Source organism: Lissotriton vulgaris, chromosome 6 (genome assembly GCF_964263255.1).
Source record: "Lissotriton vulgaris chromosome 6, aLisVul1.2, whole genome shotgun sequence".
Lineage (NCBI taxonomy): Eukaryota > Metazoa > Chordata > Amphibia > Caudata > Salamandridae > Lissotriton > Lissotriton vulgaris.
In genome coordinates this window covers 176,713,779-176,733,927 of record NC_141694.1, presented here as the reverse complement: position 1 = coordinate 176,733,927, position 20,149 = coordinate 176,713,779, and the positions used below count along the sequence as shown (strand labels likewise).

At 44.5% G+C, this 20,149-nt stretch overlaps 1 protein-coding gene across 1 annotated transcript in view; it reads left to right on the top strand.

Moving 5' to 3' along the window:
* LOC147706977 (cytochrome P450 2K1-like) overlaps positions 1-20,149 on the top strand; it is a 300,169-nt gene that overhangs the window by 242,833 nt on the left and 37,187 nt on the right. Inside the window, exons 6-7 of the mRNA XM_086926206.1 lie at positions 3,228-3,369; positions 6,120-6,304. Coding sequence (XP_086782332.1) covers positions 3,228-3,369; positions 6,120-6,304 — 327 coding nt within the window. The remainder of the gene's footprint in view (positions 1-3,227; positions 3,370-6,119; positions 6,305-20,149) is intronic.

The following is a 20,149-nucleotide window of genomic DNA, read 5'->3' as shown; positions in this document are numbered from 1 at the left end:
CCGGCTGCTCCCAAGAACAGAAAGTCATCTAGGTAATGCATTACATGCCTATGTCCTGTGACCTCGGTGAATGCCCACTCTAAAAAACTGCTGAATTTTTCAAAATAGGCACAAGAAATGGAGCAACCCATCGGCATGCATTTATCCATGTAATAACGTCCTTGGAACGCAAAACCTAGCAAACGCTGATCCTGTGGGTGTACCGGGAGCAACCGGAACGTTGATTCGATATCAGATTTCGCCATCAGCGCCCCGGGGCCCAGGCGATTTAACATGGTGACGGCATCATCGAATGATGCGTACCGCACCGAACAAACTTCCGGGTCAATAGCATCGTTTACCGAGAAACCCCTTGGAGCAGACAGATTATGGATCAGCCTAAATTCCCACGGGTCCTTCTTGGGGACCACCCCTAATGGGGAACAGATGAAATCCGCCACTGGCGGGCGCTGAAAAGGCCCAGCCACTCGGCCTAGGCTCACTTCTTTAGCATTTTTCTCTCCACCACACCTGGATTATGCTGTGCCGAAAGCTGGTTTTTACAAAAAGGTTCCCCACGAAAATCCCCCGCTGGGATGTGGAAGCCATATAAGAATCCCTTCCTCAACACCCCAGCAGAGACATAATCAGGGTATTTGTTTAACCAAGGAGTCATAGCCATGAGATCAACGGGAGTAGGCAATTGTACACAACAATCCACCTCAGTCTTGCTTGGACCCTCCTTTACCTCCCGACCCGCTATTTTTCGATCTGCATGAATTCTCCGGGTGTGAGGAATTCCCACAACCCGCACACACATGCTTGAACCCACATGTACCCTGCGGTCTGTTACAGTTGCCTCTATTGAAGCCCCAACAGACCCCCCGCTTTCCACCATTCCCGCCGGTTTTCGGCTGGTGATCACCACCGGTGTCTGCTCGAAAGGGCACCGCGGGCTTTTGGCGGGAAACCCCCGACCCATTCCCACCTGGCGAGGATGTCCCTGCCGTCCCAGGCAGGAGCTGCTTATGCCAAGAAATTGAGTCGAGGCAATCCCATGTCAGAGAGGAATCATACTCTTTCGCTTTACGGAATTTCATGTCGTAACCTTTCCATTCGTCCCCCTCATACATTTCATAATAATCCATTATACGTGCCTGATAACAAGACAGTTCGGTCAATACCTCGGGCTTACGTTCACCAATAATCGCAGTAAACATTGCAAAGGCCTTCGCCCAATTCGTTATCGTCTCCTCCACCCTGAACTCCGCCATCTTGGCGCGCCAGACGCTCGGGTGCCACAAATCTTTCTGTGTTTTAGCATATTCCATCTCGCGATGGTCAGTCAACAACGAAAACATATTGACATACTTGTCTGCCCATATCAATTCTTTCGTGGCCATCGGGATATGTTGAACCACCCTTTCCCGCCTTGAGGGTAATGAGCCCTCCCCCGCCACTGGCAAAGCGAGCTTACCCGGTTCGGTCGTTGTTCCCGCCGTTTTCTCAAGACCAGCTGCCGGTCCTTCCGGTGTCACCTGTGGGGAAACAAGAGGGAGATTCGCCTTCGCGGCATCTCGCGACTGCCGCAACTGCTGGATTAGTAATTTGGCCTCTTCGGCCGTGTCTCCGGGCGCCGTAGCACCCCCTGCCTTCTTATTGAGCCATGCGGCCAACTGGGTGGCCAATTCAGGAGGCATATCCTCATCGTTAGCGGGCGTAATCACAACCAGAATCGGTTGACCCGCGTCTGGGGTTGGTACTGGGTCATCAGCTGGTATGGCAGGGATGACGGGGGGCACCTCAGGGACCGAAACCTCCCCTGCAACTGCCCTCCTCTTGACCTGTTTCCCTCTACCCTCGGGGACGACTCCCGGCAATGCCGGGCCTATTACCTTCTTCGGGTTACCAGGCTTGTTCATTGCGGCCAGTTGCTTCTTGACGCCCGCCAAATCACGACTAAGCGCTGGGACTTGCCCGATGTTCCGTTCCATTCTCGCCATTCTGTTCACCAACATGCGAAGCATCTGGTCTGTCTCTGAACCCTTTCCTGCCTTCTTGCCAGACATGGTTTCGATTATCCACTCCGAGTCGATCAACACGGTCCTGGATCCTTCGCTGTAAAGTCACTGAAAGAGAAACACAAGAATTACAAGTTCTCAAAATTGCTCCTTGTTCCGTCGAGGGCTCACGAGCAACGAGTGGGTGCAGCCTTCCAAGCACAGGAACAAGAGGATGCTACTTCGGATTCCCGCTCTATTTATTCTTCTTCCAGAGGGCGTGTACCCTCCCCCGGTACGCCTACTGGGCGTGGCCATCGGTGTAGGTGTCTAGGACAACCCCTCTTGGGCGGGAAAAGGCGCGCCCCGGCTACGCCGCTTCGGGCATACCAGCCGAGACACGCCTCCCGTCCAAAATGGTTTCCCGGGAGGATCGGGGCACCCAACCATACGTTCGGGGGGACCGAGTGGTCGCCCCTTTCCATAAACATCTGTTATTCAGCACCAAGAGTGTGCCTTGTGCAGCACACATGGAACATGCAAAATGCCATGGTTTGTTTATGTACAGGAAGGTGTCCCTTCCTGTACATAGACAAACCTTTTAAACAATGCCACTTTGTAACTTTCATGTGTGCTGCACCAAGCAGCACACATGAAAGTTACAAAATGGCATTTTTAGGATTTTTTATGTGCAGGAAGGGACACCTACGTACACATAACCAATCCTCCCCTGCACACAGACACCCTTGCACTCTGGTGCAAGGGTGCCTGTGTTGGTGCTAAGTTGTTAAACTTAACGTCATCGTAGGGGGAAACGCAAGACTCCTCCACTTTCTTCTAAATAGGGTGCAGCCTTGCGTTTCCGAAGAGGTAGAGCATGTCGTTAAGCCCAGGAGGCTGACGACACGCTCCGCCACTTCATTGCACATATCACCCTCGGTTTGATAACGTTGTGGTTCAGACAGTCTCCTTTTCATACCCAATACTATAGCCTTATAGCCCGCCGCAATTGATATGCATATTATTCATAATGTAAACTAAACTTTGAGTGATCGGGGTTATCAGATCTGGCAGAGGACATGTATTGAGAAATCTGGACAACTTTCTCAAGTGTTCCTTGCATCGCTCAGAGTGAGATATATGGACATGGTCACAGACTGCTTCAAAAGTATTCTTGGGTTTTCAGACGTATGCACTGTTACAGCTAATTGTGAATGGTAACTAGAACATTTCGCTTTCTATCCACAGGAGAAAACGAATCCAAATTCATATTTTTACGAATTCAGCTTGCTAAGTGTGGTGATCTCCTTGTTCACAGCAGGAACAGACACCACTTCCTCCACTCTCCGCTGGGGTTTCCTGCTCATGATGAAATACCCCGACATTCAGAGTAAGAGATATCATGATGATTACCAGAGAAAGATCTAATGCAGGACACACTGGTGATGTAATTGTGGAACATATGTCTGCAAATATGGATGATTTGTTTTATTCAGGACCATATCTTGGCATTGAAATCGATTTTGAGTACTGAGCGCTGCTTTCACCAACCTGAGCACAATCTCCATTATGTTCCATTCGCAGGCAACGTTTTGTGGTGAACAATTGTTTGAAGTGGCACCCATTTCCGGAGGAGGAGATAATTTAAGTAGGAGAAACAAACCAACATCAAATTAGGTTTGTCCCTCCTTCCCAGCCAAAGGGGCAGTCTTTAAGAAAACGCGTTTTGCAGAGTGGGGTGGAGATTCAGATTTTCCAAGCAATCACTCTGGCATAACATAGCAAAATACATATATGAGAAGCAGGGCATGCAGGAGTTCTAGGAATAGTAGGAAGGGAGAGCAGAGCGGATTGTTAGGGGTAGTTAAAACACAATATTTTGCTAAATATATATATATATATTTTTTTAATCTTCAAAACAGAGAGGGGAGGGAGAGTGTGTGTGCATGTGTTGTCCCATGTGTGCATGTAAAAAAATCCCAGTTGAAATCCTACATACACATCACCATACCAAACTGAAGGTTCCTTTACCCAACTATTTACTAAAGAATACATTTATTAGGGGGGCATAACACCACAAACAACCCCCCGAAGCTATACCTCTGGCTTTAAGGTATTTCGAAGCCTACAAGGCTCCTGAACCACAGAGATTTGTTTTTGAAAATAGTCCTTTCAACAGATCCTATCTTCCATCTTTGTCAGCTTCTAGTGCCCCTTCACTTCCGATATGGTGGGGCCTCAAATATATTCGGAAGGGAGAAACCGGAGCTGTGGAACCTCTGCACTCACTCTTTCCACAGCTCTGGATTTAAGTGCATCTACTTATCAGTGACAGTGAGATTCACGGGACAAGGGAGAGGAAATCCAGTATTATGTTGCTCTGCAATGGCATCACAGTGGCATTATGCAAAACGATTGGCCCCGCAAAATCTATTGAGGTCCCCGCAGACTACTTTATCCGACAGATATTAATTTACCCTTGCCTAAATGAGACCCTAAAGTGTTGGCTGTCCCTGGATTTGGTGGGCTGTAGCTGTAGGGGTTTGTGTTATCCCCCAGTAGCCTCAGTGATCAAGCCAACAATGGATCATGGATTCAACAGTCTTTCACAGTAGATACTGAGTTCAATATATTCAGCTTGGTCATCGACGACTTAAAATGATTTTACATGTTTTAAGGGGTTTTTATTTTTTATAAATCATAGACTGGGGCTCTCAAATACGTAAAAACAAATCAATTTCAGACAAAGTAGGAGTCAGTAAAAATACACAAGTCTTTGAGGTAAAGTTGCCCTGCTGTGAGGACTGATTTATAAATGTTTAACATCCTATCACCCAGATTCCTTTGAAGTATACTGAATAATATTGTATCTGAGAAGGGTACTTTTTATCACACATTACCAGTGCTAGCTATAATTTCATTTCATCTCTGGTTTCCTTGAAGAACGCACACTCACCTATATAAATAATAGTCATGTCTGAGAGGTCCTCACTTTAAGCAACTTTGTTCGAAGGGGAGAAAATCTATCAAATAAATATCTTCTATGTGTTATATTTTTGTTACCACTTTCTAAGCTTTAGTAAAATTACATGTCTGTCAGAACTATCATTTGAAACCATTACTGCTTGTTGTAAATTAAGTTTGAGAAAACATCCACATTTCCATGAATGATAATCCGGTAAGGTGTCATTCTAATTTTACAGTAGACTGATATTCAGGACAACAAACTGACAACTTCATCACGATCAGGTTCTGGCAAGAATCGCTTGCAACTCTTGACTCAACAAGCGGTGGGACATGAAAGCTAGGGTTAAATAGTGGTGGCACTTGTGTGCTAGGGTGACATAATGGTTTCAGTCTACTGTCAAAGGGGTTTGAACAACAAAATGTTGCAGCACCATGAGCTTCTCCATTTCCTATTACATCTGACTACAGATTGTGGTTCTAGTTAAACCAACAAGAAAGGCACTCTGACAGGGTCCGATTCACATAACTAACTTAAGACAAAATCCTAAATGTACTACTTTTGGTATTCACAGAAGGCATTTAGTAGTAGTAAAGTTAGGATTTTGTCTTAAGTTTGACTTAAAATAAACTTAAGACAGACTTAAGGCAGACTTAAGACAAACTTAAGACAGACTTAAGACAGACTTAAGTTAGAATTTTGTCTTAAGTCTGTCTTAAGTTTGTCTTAAGTCTGTCTTAAGTCTGCCTTAAGTTTGACTTAAGTTTGTCCTAAGTTTGTCTTAAGTCTGCCTTAAGTCTGTCTTAAGTTTATTTTACAAAATCCTAACTTTACTACTACTAAATGCCTTCTGTGAATACCAAAAGTAGTAAGTTTAGGATTTTGTCTTAAGTTAGTTCTGTGAATCGGCCCGTAAATCCTGAGTAATACTGCTCTTGAGCATATAGAAAATGGAAAGAAAAAAATACTTGAAATTATTTCAGAAAATTATTGATTATATGAATTGCGTTTATGTTCACCCGTTGAGTGATTGTATCATTTTGAAATCTGAAATTTCAAACATTTGTACCCTTTTTCATTTCAAATATGTATTATAAAAACACAGACATTCATTAAATATGCAAAAATGTTCTAATTAATCGACAGATTACTAATTTGTTGTTGCATTTGCTCAGGAAAGGTCCAAGAAGAGATTGAAGCAGTGATAGGCTCAGGACAGCCTAATATTGGACATCGGAAGCTTATGCCATTCACAGATGCAGTGATCCATGAGGTTCAGAGATTTGGCAACATTCTGCCTTTAAGCTTGGCCCGGGAGACAACGGTGGATACCAATTTCAAAGGCTATTTCATACCAAAGGTGAGATTGATTTTAACATTTTCTGAAGTACATACACATGACCTTTTTACTTCCTCCATATTTGTGAGAGTGAATGGTGAATAAAACCCAGCTATCTTACATGCTTTAAAGTGCGCTGTCCTATAGGTATGAGTTGCAGCTCAATTGGATGTGGGAAAACAGGAATTTCCATTAAGGTGTACTTGTGAGTCTATGTAAGTGAGTTTTTTTGACTGTTGTATCTCAGATTTGTCTCAAAGACTGTTGTCTCTCAGATTCATTGTTCCTTCAAGAGAGTGGCTCTAAGGTAAACTGCTTCAGCTGGGTTCTAGCACTATAATCCCCAGATGGAAGGGGAATGAAGAGAAAGCATTGCAGGACATATGGGTCAGGTATGATGGTCAGGACCATCACAAGAATAATGATTAGGAGTATTAGTGGCACAGAGGAATGGCCAGAGGGCAAAAAAAGCCACCAACAGCAAGATTTCCTGGGGCCATCCTCATCGCTTGTGATTCCTGCAGTAGAGGATGGGCTTTGCACTGCAGGTCAAAGCAAAAGGATACCATCCATTTGGGTGAAAGTGTCACATGAGGCATTAGCCTATGCAGAGGATCTTGTTTCAATACTCCTTCACTCTTCCTTTGCAGTAAATCCAGCTGTGACTACGCTGTCTATCAGATTTGTGCATTTTAATAATTCTCTAAGGGCATGAGACAGCCTTTTTTTACATACATGAGACACTGTTTAAGACAGAGCATGCCAGAAAAAAACCCTGGTTGTGTGGAGCTTGCAACAGTATCTAAAGATGTATGCACTCGCAACACACTTTTGTGTGTGCAACAAGCACTCAAGTCAAGGACAACTTTATTTGATTGCTGTTTCAGACAATCATAAAAGCACATAATTCATTGCACAGAAAAAACGCAAAAAGAAAAACTATTATATACAGTTCATTTTAAAATATAAAAATTAATAATGATATACCCGTGCCTCTTTCTAATGTCAGTGCATTCATTTACCATACATTTCCTTAGACTAAGTATTTTCTTTAAGAACATTACTATCCTACATACTCTGTGTTCATTGTCCATGAACTGTAATACAATGAATGCCGGGTGACATTGGCGAAACCCCAGCGATTTTCAAATTGATAGGATCCATACTTTCCTTCGTTCATTGTAAAATCTACAAAAAAGGACAACGTATATAGTGGACTGTACTGAAAGATTATCACAAGGCCACAATTGCATTCCTTGGGCCCAGTCGTTCATTTTTGGGAAACTAACAAGTCTGCGAAAGACCCCAAACCTAAATCTGGTCAATAAAAACCTATCATAGGCACCCAGTACAAAAATTAAATAGGGTTTGTTGGACTTGGCTCTTTTTGCAGGGTCATCCCTGAACTTTTTTAAATGAAATGCTGCTGGTGGGCTTGCAGCACTGCTTGTGCGACCCACCTCAGCAGCTTGTAAAGGGTGTCTCAGGTATGCCATTGCAGAGCCTGTCTGCAGTATGGTACTGTCATGTTGACTTGGCATGTGCACCCACTTGCCAGTCCCTAAACCTTCCCTTTTCTGCATATTAGTCACCCCTATGGTGGGCCCAAGGGCAGGGTGCATTGTAGGTAAAACGCTATGACAATCCCTGATGTGCGTGGCATGTCCTAATAGTGAATTATAGCCATTTTCTTTTTTCACTATTGCAAGGCTACCTGTTCCCCATAGGCCAGAATGGGCAGTTTGATTATTACATCTTATAATCCTAACTGACTCAGGGAACTAGATAGAAATTCGAGTTTAGTATGCCTGAACTCAGAATGATAAAATGCCTCTTTTAGTGAAGTTGGTTTTAACATTCTGTGTTTGAAAATACCACTTTAAGAAAGTAGGTATTTTCTTGTCTAACCATCCAAGCTTGCCTCTGCTAGGTTGTGTGTTCCTTGTCTGGAGTTTGAGTGACAGGGGCTGGGGGATTCCAGGAGACAGGGTGAGTCAGCACAGTGCTGAATAGAGAGATCTGCATGCAGATGGGAGGGAGGAGTTGCACCTGGGACCTGAATAGGGTTATGCCTTCCCTCCACAATGCTAGCTCCACCTCCTGGGGTGTATCTGATGTCCCTGCCCTGCACAGTGAAAGGAAAAATGGAGTCTTGTCAACAAAGTGCTCCAGGACTGAATAGAACTGGTTTGGACTAGACAAAGGCCTCTCTGCCTTCAGAGAACAAAGGGAAAATGTGAAATATATGCCGCAGGTTGCAGTGGAGCACTGGCTTGCGCACCCCATCCCACTTGATGGAGTGATTCATGATCCTACTAGCCCTAAGGAAAAGACGCCAACTACCATTACTTGCACGGTGGCGGCGTGGCATCACAGCTGCAGACACCCCAGATTTACTCCTCATGCGGTCCCCTCACATACAACCCGGACATGCCCCTTCTCCAAAAATTGCTATATCATGAGCTCAGGAAACGTACGCATATCTGCACTTGGGAAGACTTATATCATGAGGGTCAGTTCTGCACAATGGAACATGTACTTCAGGGACTTGAACAGACTCCGATGTACATTATTTTATATATCAGGCTTCAACAGGGCATCAAATCCCTTAACCCCGACTTCCCAAACGAGCCACAGGAGCTAGCGCCACTGCAACTGTTGCTTAAGCATGAAGCGGCTAAGAGCCTTGCTTTCATGCTCTAGCGGTCGGTTCACACACAGAGGGAATTGCCGGAGGCGCCGGCTCACGCACGATGGGGGGAGGAACTAGGCTTTGAATTAACAGACGATCAGTGGGCATACTGTTGCTTACAGACGGAAAGAGTGACATCTAGTAGCAGACTTTGAATACTACATTACAAATTCTTACATAGGCTTTATTATACACCAGCTAGGATACATAGATATCACCTGAGGGAATCAGACAGCTGTGACAGATGTCGAGCAACATGGGTGGACTTTTTGCACTTAGCCTGGGAGTGTCCAGGAGGGGGTGAATATTGGATACAAGTTTTTGAGGCACTGACACTGATGATAAACAGACATCTAGGGCCCACACCTCTGACTGCCCTGCTTAGCTATGTCCGACCGGTGCAGGCGACACACCGCAAATATGTCGCCTTTGCCTTGCTACTCACTAAGAGGCGGGTGGCCTGCCGCTGGGGCAGAGGAAGAACACCAACATTCAAAGATTGGATTACTGACCTGGTGAAATGTCAGGAACAATTGGCGACATACGCTGAGATCCTACCAAGTGCGTCCAGACCCAGAGATATCTGAGCCCCACTGACGTGCTACTTACTGACACGCCCACAGGAGGCATGAATGGGCAATGTGACAATAAGCTTTGCACTAACAGTACTGAAACACAGACGGTCCAGACGGTATATTTCTGGCTGAAGAGGAGGGATGCGGGAAGAGTTGGATGGTATTATATGGTCAACTTGTGGACAATGTGATGAATTTATTAAAAACAAATAAGATTGGAAACTAAACATCACGGCAGAGCTGAGGGGATAACGTGGCTCACTTTGGAACATGGGTCGAGGTGTATTATGTAAGCTCACTGTATTCTGAAAATATATGTGAATTCTGACCCCTGTAATACTGGGCGTGATTACTAATGCTCAAACTGTGTTAAAAGATATGCTTGCTTGTTCTGGCTGCCGGGGAGGCGGGTCCACTCTGATATCGAAATGCACATGAATGTAAGTGCTATGTGGATGTTTGTTTGTTACTGAAAACTAATAAACAGAATAAAAATAAAAAAAACAAAGGGAAAATTAGTATAAAAGAGGGGACTCAGACCCCAGAACTTTGGATCACTTTTTTGGAAAAAAGAAGAAACCTTTGCTGACGAGAGGAACCAGAGAGACTGAGGAGAGACTATCCCTACGCTGAAGTGCTGCTTGGGCGATTGGCCTGCAGTGGTTGCCTGACTGCCGAAGAAAGGAGAGAGGAACTTTGTGTGTTACTTTCATCAACTTGTGAAGGATCTCCAAGGGCTTGAGAAAGAGATTGCCTCCTGCTGATGTCTCAGGGACAATAGACTACACCCACCAGCTCACCAAGAGCTCTTTGGAAGGGCCTGCAGTTGTGTTGGGCTTTCTGAGGGACTGTGTGTGGCAAGGAGCTGGAAGCTCAACTCACAAAGGAGTAGCATGTTGCCAAACTGCCGCAGTCGCTTCACATTGCGAAAGCGCCTAGCATCGCCAGAGAAGAGGATCAACGTCGCACCAGACGGCGGCACAGCATTGGAGAAGTGTGTCGCAGCCGCTGTCATCGCATCGCTGGGAAAGCTTATTGCTGCTGCAAGCTGTTGCATCGTTGCTGAAGCGCCTCGCATCGCCGGAGAAGAGGATCGACGTCGCATCAAATGCCGCCACATGACCGGAAAGCGTGTCGCAGGGCCTGTCGCGGCTCGAAAGAATCGTTGAGTCACCGCACGGCCGTCGGGCCTGCACACATCGTATCGCATCCAAGAGAAGACGCCATCTTTGTTACATTGCACCAGATCTTCATCGCATCACGGCGTTGCGGGCCGCATCGCCACAGGAGCGCAGTAAGAAACCGACGCCTCACCTCCCCTCGCAGGGAAGAACCAACGCATCCCCTACGCATCAGTAGGGACCTGACGCATCACCAGTCTTGCGTGTAAGAAACCAATGCATCACCTTCCCTGCAACACTTTCGTTGTATAGCGTTACGCATCCGAAGGTACATTGAACTCAAGGTGTCGCAATTTTACGTCTTAAGAGAACTAAGCTAGTTCTACCATTTTTAAAGTACAGTATTGTGGATTTTTGTCGTTTTTGGTCTTGTGTTAAGTCCATATAAAAATACTTATTTTTATACTGCAACTTGTGTGGTGTCCATCTGTAGTGTTGATACTGGGTTACTGTATGTGTTCACAAATGCTTTACACACTGCCTCTGAGATAAGCCTGTCTGCTCGTGCCAAGCTACCAAGGGGGTGAGAGGGGTTATTTTAGGAGTGTAACCCCTTACCCTGACTAGACGCAAGGTTCCCTATTTGTCAAAGGTAGCTACCTCTGCCAACTAGAGACCCCCAAATCTAACAGGGAACGTATACTAAAAGTAGTTAAAATCAACTGATTGTGCTGGACAGTGGGTTTTGTGATCTCTGCCAACATTCTTATAGTGTCCAATGACAGGAGACCCTCTTTTTTTAACTCCTTTCTCGTAATCATCTGAGTAGTTCTTGGATCAGTAAAATATTCTATGTGGCCTAGATCACGCATGAATTCTCAAACATACCTTACCCAAGGGATCTTTAGGGCCCCTTCCAATTTCAAACTCTCCATTAAAATATCTCTGTTTAGCTTTGTTTCTTCTTTTGTCCAGATCCTATGCCATAAAACAATAGGCTCAATTTTTATTAAATCAGAGATGAAAGGTAGGCCCAGCTCGGCATAACAAACATACGAGGAAGTGGTATTTGGTACAGACAGAATGTATCTTAGGAAAGAGTTTTCCACCATTTGTAACGGGTGCATATCAGCAAAACCCCACACCCCTGCCCCGTACATCGCGGTGGAGATACACTTTGATTTGTAAATTTGAATAAGCTCTACTGGTAGTCTCCTACCCAGTTTTTTCACGAAATTGCCAAGAGCAGTTGTTTTTCTTAAAAACGCTAATTTTTTTTGCTGAAACAGCTTGATCCCAGGAATTGTTTTGCTCAAAGAGTACAAGATACGAGAATCTCTTTGTAACCCCAATCTTCCCAGTCAAACATATCCCTGCACCTCTGACTACCACAGCCACACTTCATTATGAAGGTCTTTGAGGTGTTCACTCTGAGACCAAGGTTATTCATAACTTTGGAAAAACTATCTAAAACCCTCTGGAGGCCTATTTGCGTGCGGGAAATCAATACCGCGTCATCCGCATATAGGAGGGCTGGAATTGAATGTCCAGCTAATTGTGGAAAAACTTGACTACCTTTAAGCAGCCCCTCTCCCAAACCATTAATATAAAGATTAAAAAAGAAAGGGGGCTAGGACACATCCTTGCCTAACCCCCCTCCTTATTGGAAATGAGGCAGTGCGTTCGCTGCTCGAAGCCACAACGCACTTGCGCCCTGGCGTCAATGTAAAGGCCTCAAAGGATGTGGATGATTTGTTTGTCCACCCCCATAGCTTCTAGGGTCTTCCAGAGCTTGTGGTGCTTCACAGAAGCGAAAGCTTCAGTGAGATCCACAAAAGCTAAAACAACCTCCCCTTCTTCGCCCGCGTGCATTTCCCCACTAAAATAGATAAATTCAGACTCTGTTCGATCATCCCTAAACCCTCACAAAAACCATTTTGTAAGTCAGATAGGACCTTATTGTCCTCCACCCAATCTTGTAGGCATTCTAAGATTACTCGGCCCACTACTTTAGTCAGAGAGTCCAATAGTGAAATGGGCCTGTAGCCTCCAGGGTGCTGATGGTCTCCCTTTTTAAAGATTGGGACGATAACGGATTCCACCCAGGTCAGTAAAAATGGGGCACGACAACTAGCAGTAATTACCTGGGTGATAATTGGCCCCATAAGGTCATGTATGACTTGAACAAGTCTACAGGTACCCCATCCGGCCCAGAGGCCTTGCCACCCTGGCTTGCAGAGATTGCCCAATTCACTTCCTCCAGAGTAAACTGCAGATACGAGTAATAGGCCAAAGGATCCAAATTGGCTTCCCTTTGGTTATTACTAATCGGCACATCAAGGTTTTCCTCATCGTTATATACCCTAGAGAAATGGTTAATTCATTGGCCCTCAGTTTTACCAATTTCAATTATTGGACCACCTCCAGAAGTCAGAAAGGGTGCTTCTACTGCTTTCCAGAATGCCAAACTATCTTTCAATAGAGAGGCTTTATGCAGGGCAGCCCAAGCCTCATTTCTCAGAACAGTTTTCCTTTCTGTGAGTGCTAGCCTGTATCCCATTCTTGCCTGACTCACGCCATTTGGATTTCTAGGTGTCTTATGTAACTTATATTTTAATTTGGTGTTAGCTTGGGGACAGTTAGAGTCAAACCATCCCTGAGATTTTCCTTTGTCTTGGTTCAGAACAAACAATGCTTTCCTTATATCACTTGAAATAGAATGAATGGAAAACAGAATACTGTCTGGGGCAGTTGTTTCACACAAGCATATCTCAAAAGGCAGATTTACATTTTTCTACCACCTGCTTAGTTATCACTGATGGATCTACCATCGACCAGCGCAAAGTGTAGCCATTTGTCCTACCATATCAATTATTATATTTGCTAACACCCGGTCAGCTTAATCATGTCCAACAAGTTTACTTGTCGGTAGTAGGACAGAAAGACACAGTGGAAAATGATCACTCAGTGAGTTGTCGGCTTTAGAAAAAGAGTGAAGGCCACATGCGTGCCTGTTCCACATTAATATATAATCTATGGTGGAACATAGACCTCTACATTTGAAGGTATGAGGGATGGGGGAAGGTATTGAGCATAATTTATTTGCAAAACCCAAATCAAGACTAAAAACTATTTCACTAAATAACTCTCCCAGTGTAGAGTGTCGAAAGTGGGAATTACTTATACCTCCTTCATTTATAAGTCCCGATGATTTTCCATCAATATTAGGGCACACAGCACAGTTAACCCCCCCAAAGATTAGCATCGTATCCTTACTATTATTACTGCACACAGATTTCAAATCCCTACCCAGTTTTTTTTACAGTAGCCCCAACTTTATCTGGGGAGATTTTATTATAAAAATGTGCCACAGCAATACAATGCTTTTTGTCTACATGGATTATAATCACATGGTAAAACGTTTCCTCTCTGAACATCTCTACCTTATTTGTTTTTAGACTATTTGATATATAGGTACAGAGCCCGCCCTTTGCCCTTCCACTTGACCCCTCAATGGCTGGCGTATGATATGTTCTAAATCCATTAATATGGGTTGCTTCCTTAGCCCGCATTTCCTGGAAACATAATATATTAAAGTTTGCTACAAAATCGCACCACAAAGGGTTGTTTAGCTTAGATCGTAGACCAGATATGCTCCAGGAGACAAGGTTACAAAGGGCTACGTCGCTATTTCTTGAGAAACCAGTTATTGCTGCCTTACTAATTGATGAACCATCACTATTGGAAAGTGCCTAGGATGGGCTTGTATGGTCGAGGGATTCAGGTAAGGCATCCAAAGTCAACTTTATTATTATTATTATTAATCGGGTTTTGTAGAGCGCAAACAACCCGGAGGCCTCGTAGCGCTAAGTACCGTCATACTAAAAGGGAAAAAAGTTACATGAACAGGTAAGTTTTCAGATCCTTCCGAAATTTTAAAAGGCTAGGTTCACTGCGAAGGGAGGTGGGCAGAGAGTTCCATTCTTTTGCGGCATTCCAGGAGAAGGAACGTCCGCCCCATCTGGTCCGTCTGATTTTGTTGACAGTAGCCAGGAAGGCAGTGCTGGATCTTAGGGGTCTGTGAGGAAGATAGGGTTTTGCCAGGGAACAGATCATAGTGGGGGCATTCTTCCACATGGCTTTGTGCGTAAAACAGAGAGATTTAAACAGCACTCTGGCCTTAACAGGAAGCCAGTGCAGTTTCCTCAGGGCAATGGTGGCTGATTCTCGTTTGTTGAGGCCTAACAGGAGGCGAGCTGCGGCGTTTTGAGTCACCTGTAGCTTTTTGATTGTAAATGCGGGGGCGCCTAAGTATAAAGAGTTCCCGTAATCCAGGCGGGACAAAATAATGGCTTGAACCATTATTCTGCGAGCTTCAAAAGGGAGAAGAGGCAGCACCTTTCTCAGCATACGCATTAGCCCAAAGCATGTGGCAGAGAGAGTAGTAGCTTGCTGCATGAAGCTGAGGTTGGAGTCCAACCAAATGCCTAAGCTCTTTATATGGGACTTTGGTTGAGGCGTGGGGCCCATACACGGTGGCCAGTCTGACAAAGGACTGGGAATGGTTGAATTGCCTAACACCATGAGCTCAGTTTTCTCGCCATTTAATTTTAAATGCGAGGTAGCCATCCACTGAGCCACCGCTACCAGACAGTTACTTAGATTGGAAGGGGGAGAGTCTGCCTGATTCATAGATACGACTAATTGCGTATCATCGGCGTAGGTTATTATATCAAGGCCGAAAGAGTGCACTATATCAGCTAACGGCTGCATATAAATATTAAAAAGAGTAGGGCTCAATGAAGAGCCCTGAGGTACACCTTGATCCAAGGGCCAGACTTTTGAGTAGGTAGTACCCTCAACTACCCTAAAAGAGCGATTCGCCAGGAATGACTGGAGCCAATGCATGGCCTTCCCAGAAATTCCCATCTGGTTGAGGCGGTGAAGGAGAATGCTGGTGTTAACGGTATCGAAGGCGGCACTAAGGTCGAGCAACATGATTGCTGTAGTGCCGCCTTGATCCATTTGCTTCCTGGCCAGCTCAGTTACCGCCAGGAGGGCCGCCTCAGTTCCCAATTTTGGACGAAAACCAGCTTGGGAATCGTGGAGGAGATGATGGTTCTCTAAAAATTGAGTGATAGACGAGTTGACGTGTTTTTCTAGGAGTTTTCTGATACACGGAAGGAGGGAAATAGGCCGATAACTTAATTGTGCCAAAGCCCTCTAACCCTGCTCAATGGGAACTGACGGTGGCAGATGGTTATCTCTAACTAAGTGGGCCAGGCCAGAGTTGATTTTCTGCATGTGGATATTATCACCCCAATATCCATGCAGCCTAAACATATAATTTGAGGAGGAAAGACTCAAAGGAATCAGTCAGCCTATATCTTCTAATGGATTCAAAACATCGTAGCGATTACTTACTGGGACTGCGTTCCTAGACTGTCTGTTCCCTGGGAGTCTCTCCTCCACAGAAGTGTGATAGAGCGCGCAGGTCGCCTGACTCTTAGTTTTACCAGATTTCACGCACTTGGGCCCATGACGTGTTTATGACAGTATTTTTGTAAATCGGGCGAGTTTACACACCACCATCAGTAACTCTATGTGTTTTCTATAACACTATTACCAAGATATCTCACTTACCACAGGCACATACTTTCCTGATGGATCAGGAGCTAGCAGTGGACAAGAGATAAGAAGATCCTTAATACTTTATACATTTAATAACACTTCGATATTTTTATAATGACCACAGACACCTGAAGGGGTTTAAAGATTTTCAGGATCATGCATCAAGCGATTTAGGAATCGCAAACGGTGGGAATCGCAAAATTCAGCCGTTTGCGATTTCCAAATCACTTTTTGGGATGCATCACCCTAAAAAAGAAGAAATCGCTATTTTTGCGATTTTTTAAAGTGCGATTGCATTTAAGGAATTTCAATTTTGCTATTCCTTAAAAGCAATGCATGAAACTGAAAAAAATTGCGATTTCGCAATTAGAGAGAAGAAATTACCATGAGGTTGGACCTCATGGTAATTTTGCGAAATGTTAAAAATATGCAATTTTGTACATTTTTTTAACTTTCATGTTGTGCACACACGTGCCCTTAGGGCATGTGTGTACACAACATATGTGCATTGTTTGATTTCAGGGGTGCAACAGGGTGTCCTTTGGACTCCCCTGCACCCTTCAAATCGCAATCTCAATTTGCGATTAGCTAATTGCGATTCGCAAATTGAGATTGTCTTCCCATTCATTCCTATGGGCCTCTAGGCCCATAGGAATGAATGGGAAGGGATTCCTTAATTGCGATTCGCAAAATGCAAATCGCAATTAAGGAATTCAAAGGAATCGCAATTCATTTAGCGATTTCTTAATGCATAGGCATTTGCAATTCCTTAATTGCGATTCCTTAAAAATCGCAATTAAGGAATCGCAAATGCCGAGATTGATGCATGTACCTGTAAATATAGTAAGTTTTAAATCAGAATGACATGAGGATAAAACTAATACAGATCAAAATATCAATAATCAGGATTACAACTATAATATAACTGTGAATGAGGGCAAGCACCATTGAGTGCGAGTGGAAAACTACCGGGTAAGGGTAACAGGGAACATGCTATTCAGTTTTCAGGCTTATACTAACGTAAGTGAGTTTAAAACATATTAGTCAGTGAATTGCTAAAGTCCTACAAGTGATTCAAACTGATCCTAGTCTAACTGCTAATTTAAGCATGGATCCTAAACATAAGTAAAAATAGATCACACTAATTAAGTAAACAATTTCAATAAAGTCCTACAGGTAGGGGGAAAAATGGAACATAGCTAACAAAAAGTTTGCATATAAGTCTTTGGAGATGACAGAGAGAATACCATGGGCAAGGATGCTTTATTAAAAGAGAAGAAGGAAGGAGAATAGATAGACGGACACCCACAATTATATTTACCTCGGAGAGGAATGAGGACTAACCCTGGCCACGTGTCAGCTTTGGGAAAGGCGAGGACAAGGACCCTCAAGGACTTAGGGTGCCAGTAGGCGAGCAGGTGCAGCTCAAGGACAATCAGGACAGGATACCCCTCAGGATTTGGGTCAGGACTGGGCTCACCAAAGGGCACGACCAACACCTGCAGCTTCGGATGCAACGCCTGCGCTACTCCCTCTCTGCAGGGAATCTGCCAGTAACCCCGATTGGGTTCTCGAATCTCCCACCAAAGTGCTTTGCCAGCACTTAAGACTATTTCCACCCCTTGGAGTTTGTCGAAATTTCGGACAGAGTGCTCCGCAGCTCTCTGTATCAATCACCTATAGAGTTCGTAGGGTCAGTGACAGGTCAGCTACTCGGACAAGTCGGACAACTTCTCTAGCTAAAACTGGGCTAGTTATACCAATTTCGGGTCCCCAGACCACCCACAAATGTTGCAAGTGACAGGATCCCCAACTTAGGATTGGTCAGGAGAGGTAGTTAGGTCATTGTCACCACCTAAAATTCGGTGTTCCCATGATGAATATTTAATTTTCCGTACCCACCCCTTACATTCCAGTTCCCATGTATACGTGTAGAAAAGACAATGGAGCACACAAACATAATCGTACAACTAGATACATTTTAGGTACAAGTCAAAGTCTTCTCCCAGGCAAAAGAACAGGTTCCCAGGAGCATCTCAGCTTCGGCAGCCAGCTGGCTGAGTTCCACTGTTGCAAGACTTCATTTCTCATGTCACGTGGTGAGTCCCTGTCAGACTTCTAAGATGGAGAGGCTCCCCACTCCCAGGCCCACAGATACGTGGTACATGAAAAGTAAGCAAAAACAAATTAGAAACACAGAAAAAATGAATACACTGTACACCATGATGAGCTACACTGCACCCCTTACTTTATAATATCTATAGCATTAGGGTTTTAGGCAGAAATAGATAGATAAGCAAAAGCGGCAGTAGAAAGCGGAGAGCATGTAAAGGACAAAGCGGCCATTTTAGCTGTAATGCGCATGAGCGAAAAAATCCCTCCAGAACTGCGAGTGCGTCACATCACATGGGTATGACCGACGCATGCGCAGACTGGATTTCTGCAAAGCAGCGATTCTGTAGTATGCAAGCCTCCTTACGATTAATAGACACATAGGCAAGTGTCTCTGGGACACCCGCGTGTAGTGTGAAAATGCAATAATAATGACAAAACAGGTTGGTTAATGCTATTACAGGTTAAACAAGGTTCTTGAATGTGAGCAAGTCGCTTTACGTGCAAATTCTTGCTCCATCAAGTGTACCATGGAGCTCTAAGGGGCTGGTAAAAATATCCCAGTGGTAGTTTGTTTATGCCCTGTGTCATTACAGTCCGATTACCAGCCCTGTCAAGAATTGACTGCACCAGACCTGGGGATCTAAAAGTTAAAACTACACAGTCATCCGTAAGAGATTTTGCTGCTTTGCCCACCCAGCTGATTCTTTCAGCCATTTTGAATTCTAAAAAGAGTGTGTTAGTTACACCAGTCCTTGCCCTCAATAAGTGTTGCGACTTGTTCCTTAATGTTGACCAGTGTTCGGAGGCATTGGGTGATAAAGATAGAACATTTGCCAGTACAACCGTATAAGGGGTTGCTTCTGGTGGTAGATGCAGATTTGGACTCAAGTTGGAAAAGTCTCCCTGATTAAACCTCTGATGGTCCTGTGTGTTTCTAGATCCCCCCGCCTTCACCTAGTGTAGTGCTCCCCAGAGGGGTTAGGGACTCCATTTGGTGATTTTACGGCCTGTACAAAAGTAGGGTTTGTGTTATCTGTGCATTGTGGGTGCCCTTGAGGGACTGAAGGGGATGGTATTACTCTTGAAAGTGGATGGCCAAACCGAGTAGGGTCCTTGGCTGTACTTCCAGCCTGGCTGCCCGCTATTCCCATCCCCCTGTTGGACAACATTTCGGGACCTCTACATGGGTATCTAACCAAGTGAGCCGGGGGAATGCTGGTAGCTAGCCCCTCCAGCTTTGTTAATCTAGTTTCCACTTGGGACAGTTTTTGTGATAATGGATCTAACAGCACTGATACCATTGTCTCTAGCCTTCTTCAGAATGAAGTGCCTTTATATTCTTTCATATTCACTGTCCTGCTGTGGTTGCAGAGTTGCTATGTATCCTTACTACTTCTTCCAAGCTCTCTGATCTGTGATGACATTCTCTCACAACTCCAGCAGTTGTTAAAAATATGTAGTTGTTGTCTACACAGCCAGCACACGTTTCACCCTGCCATCTTCAATACAGAGTATTTCAGACTTCCAAGTAGTCAAATAGATATTTATTGTTGAAATGCAGACATAATGTAATTAAAGCATCTTCAACAGGTCGGTCATGTCAGTCTGTCCCAGAACACCTGAAGGCCCCCAGAAATATTTCCCCAAACTTGTAATTGTCTGTTCTTATTCAGTGGAAAGAAAGAGATTACAGCTGTCATCCAGTTGGCATTACTGTCACATTTTTGATCCC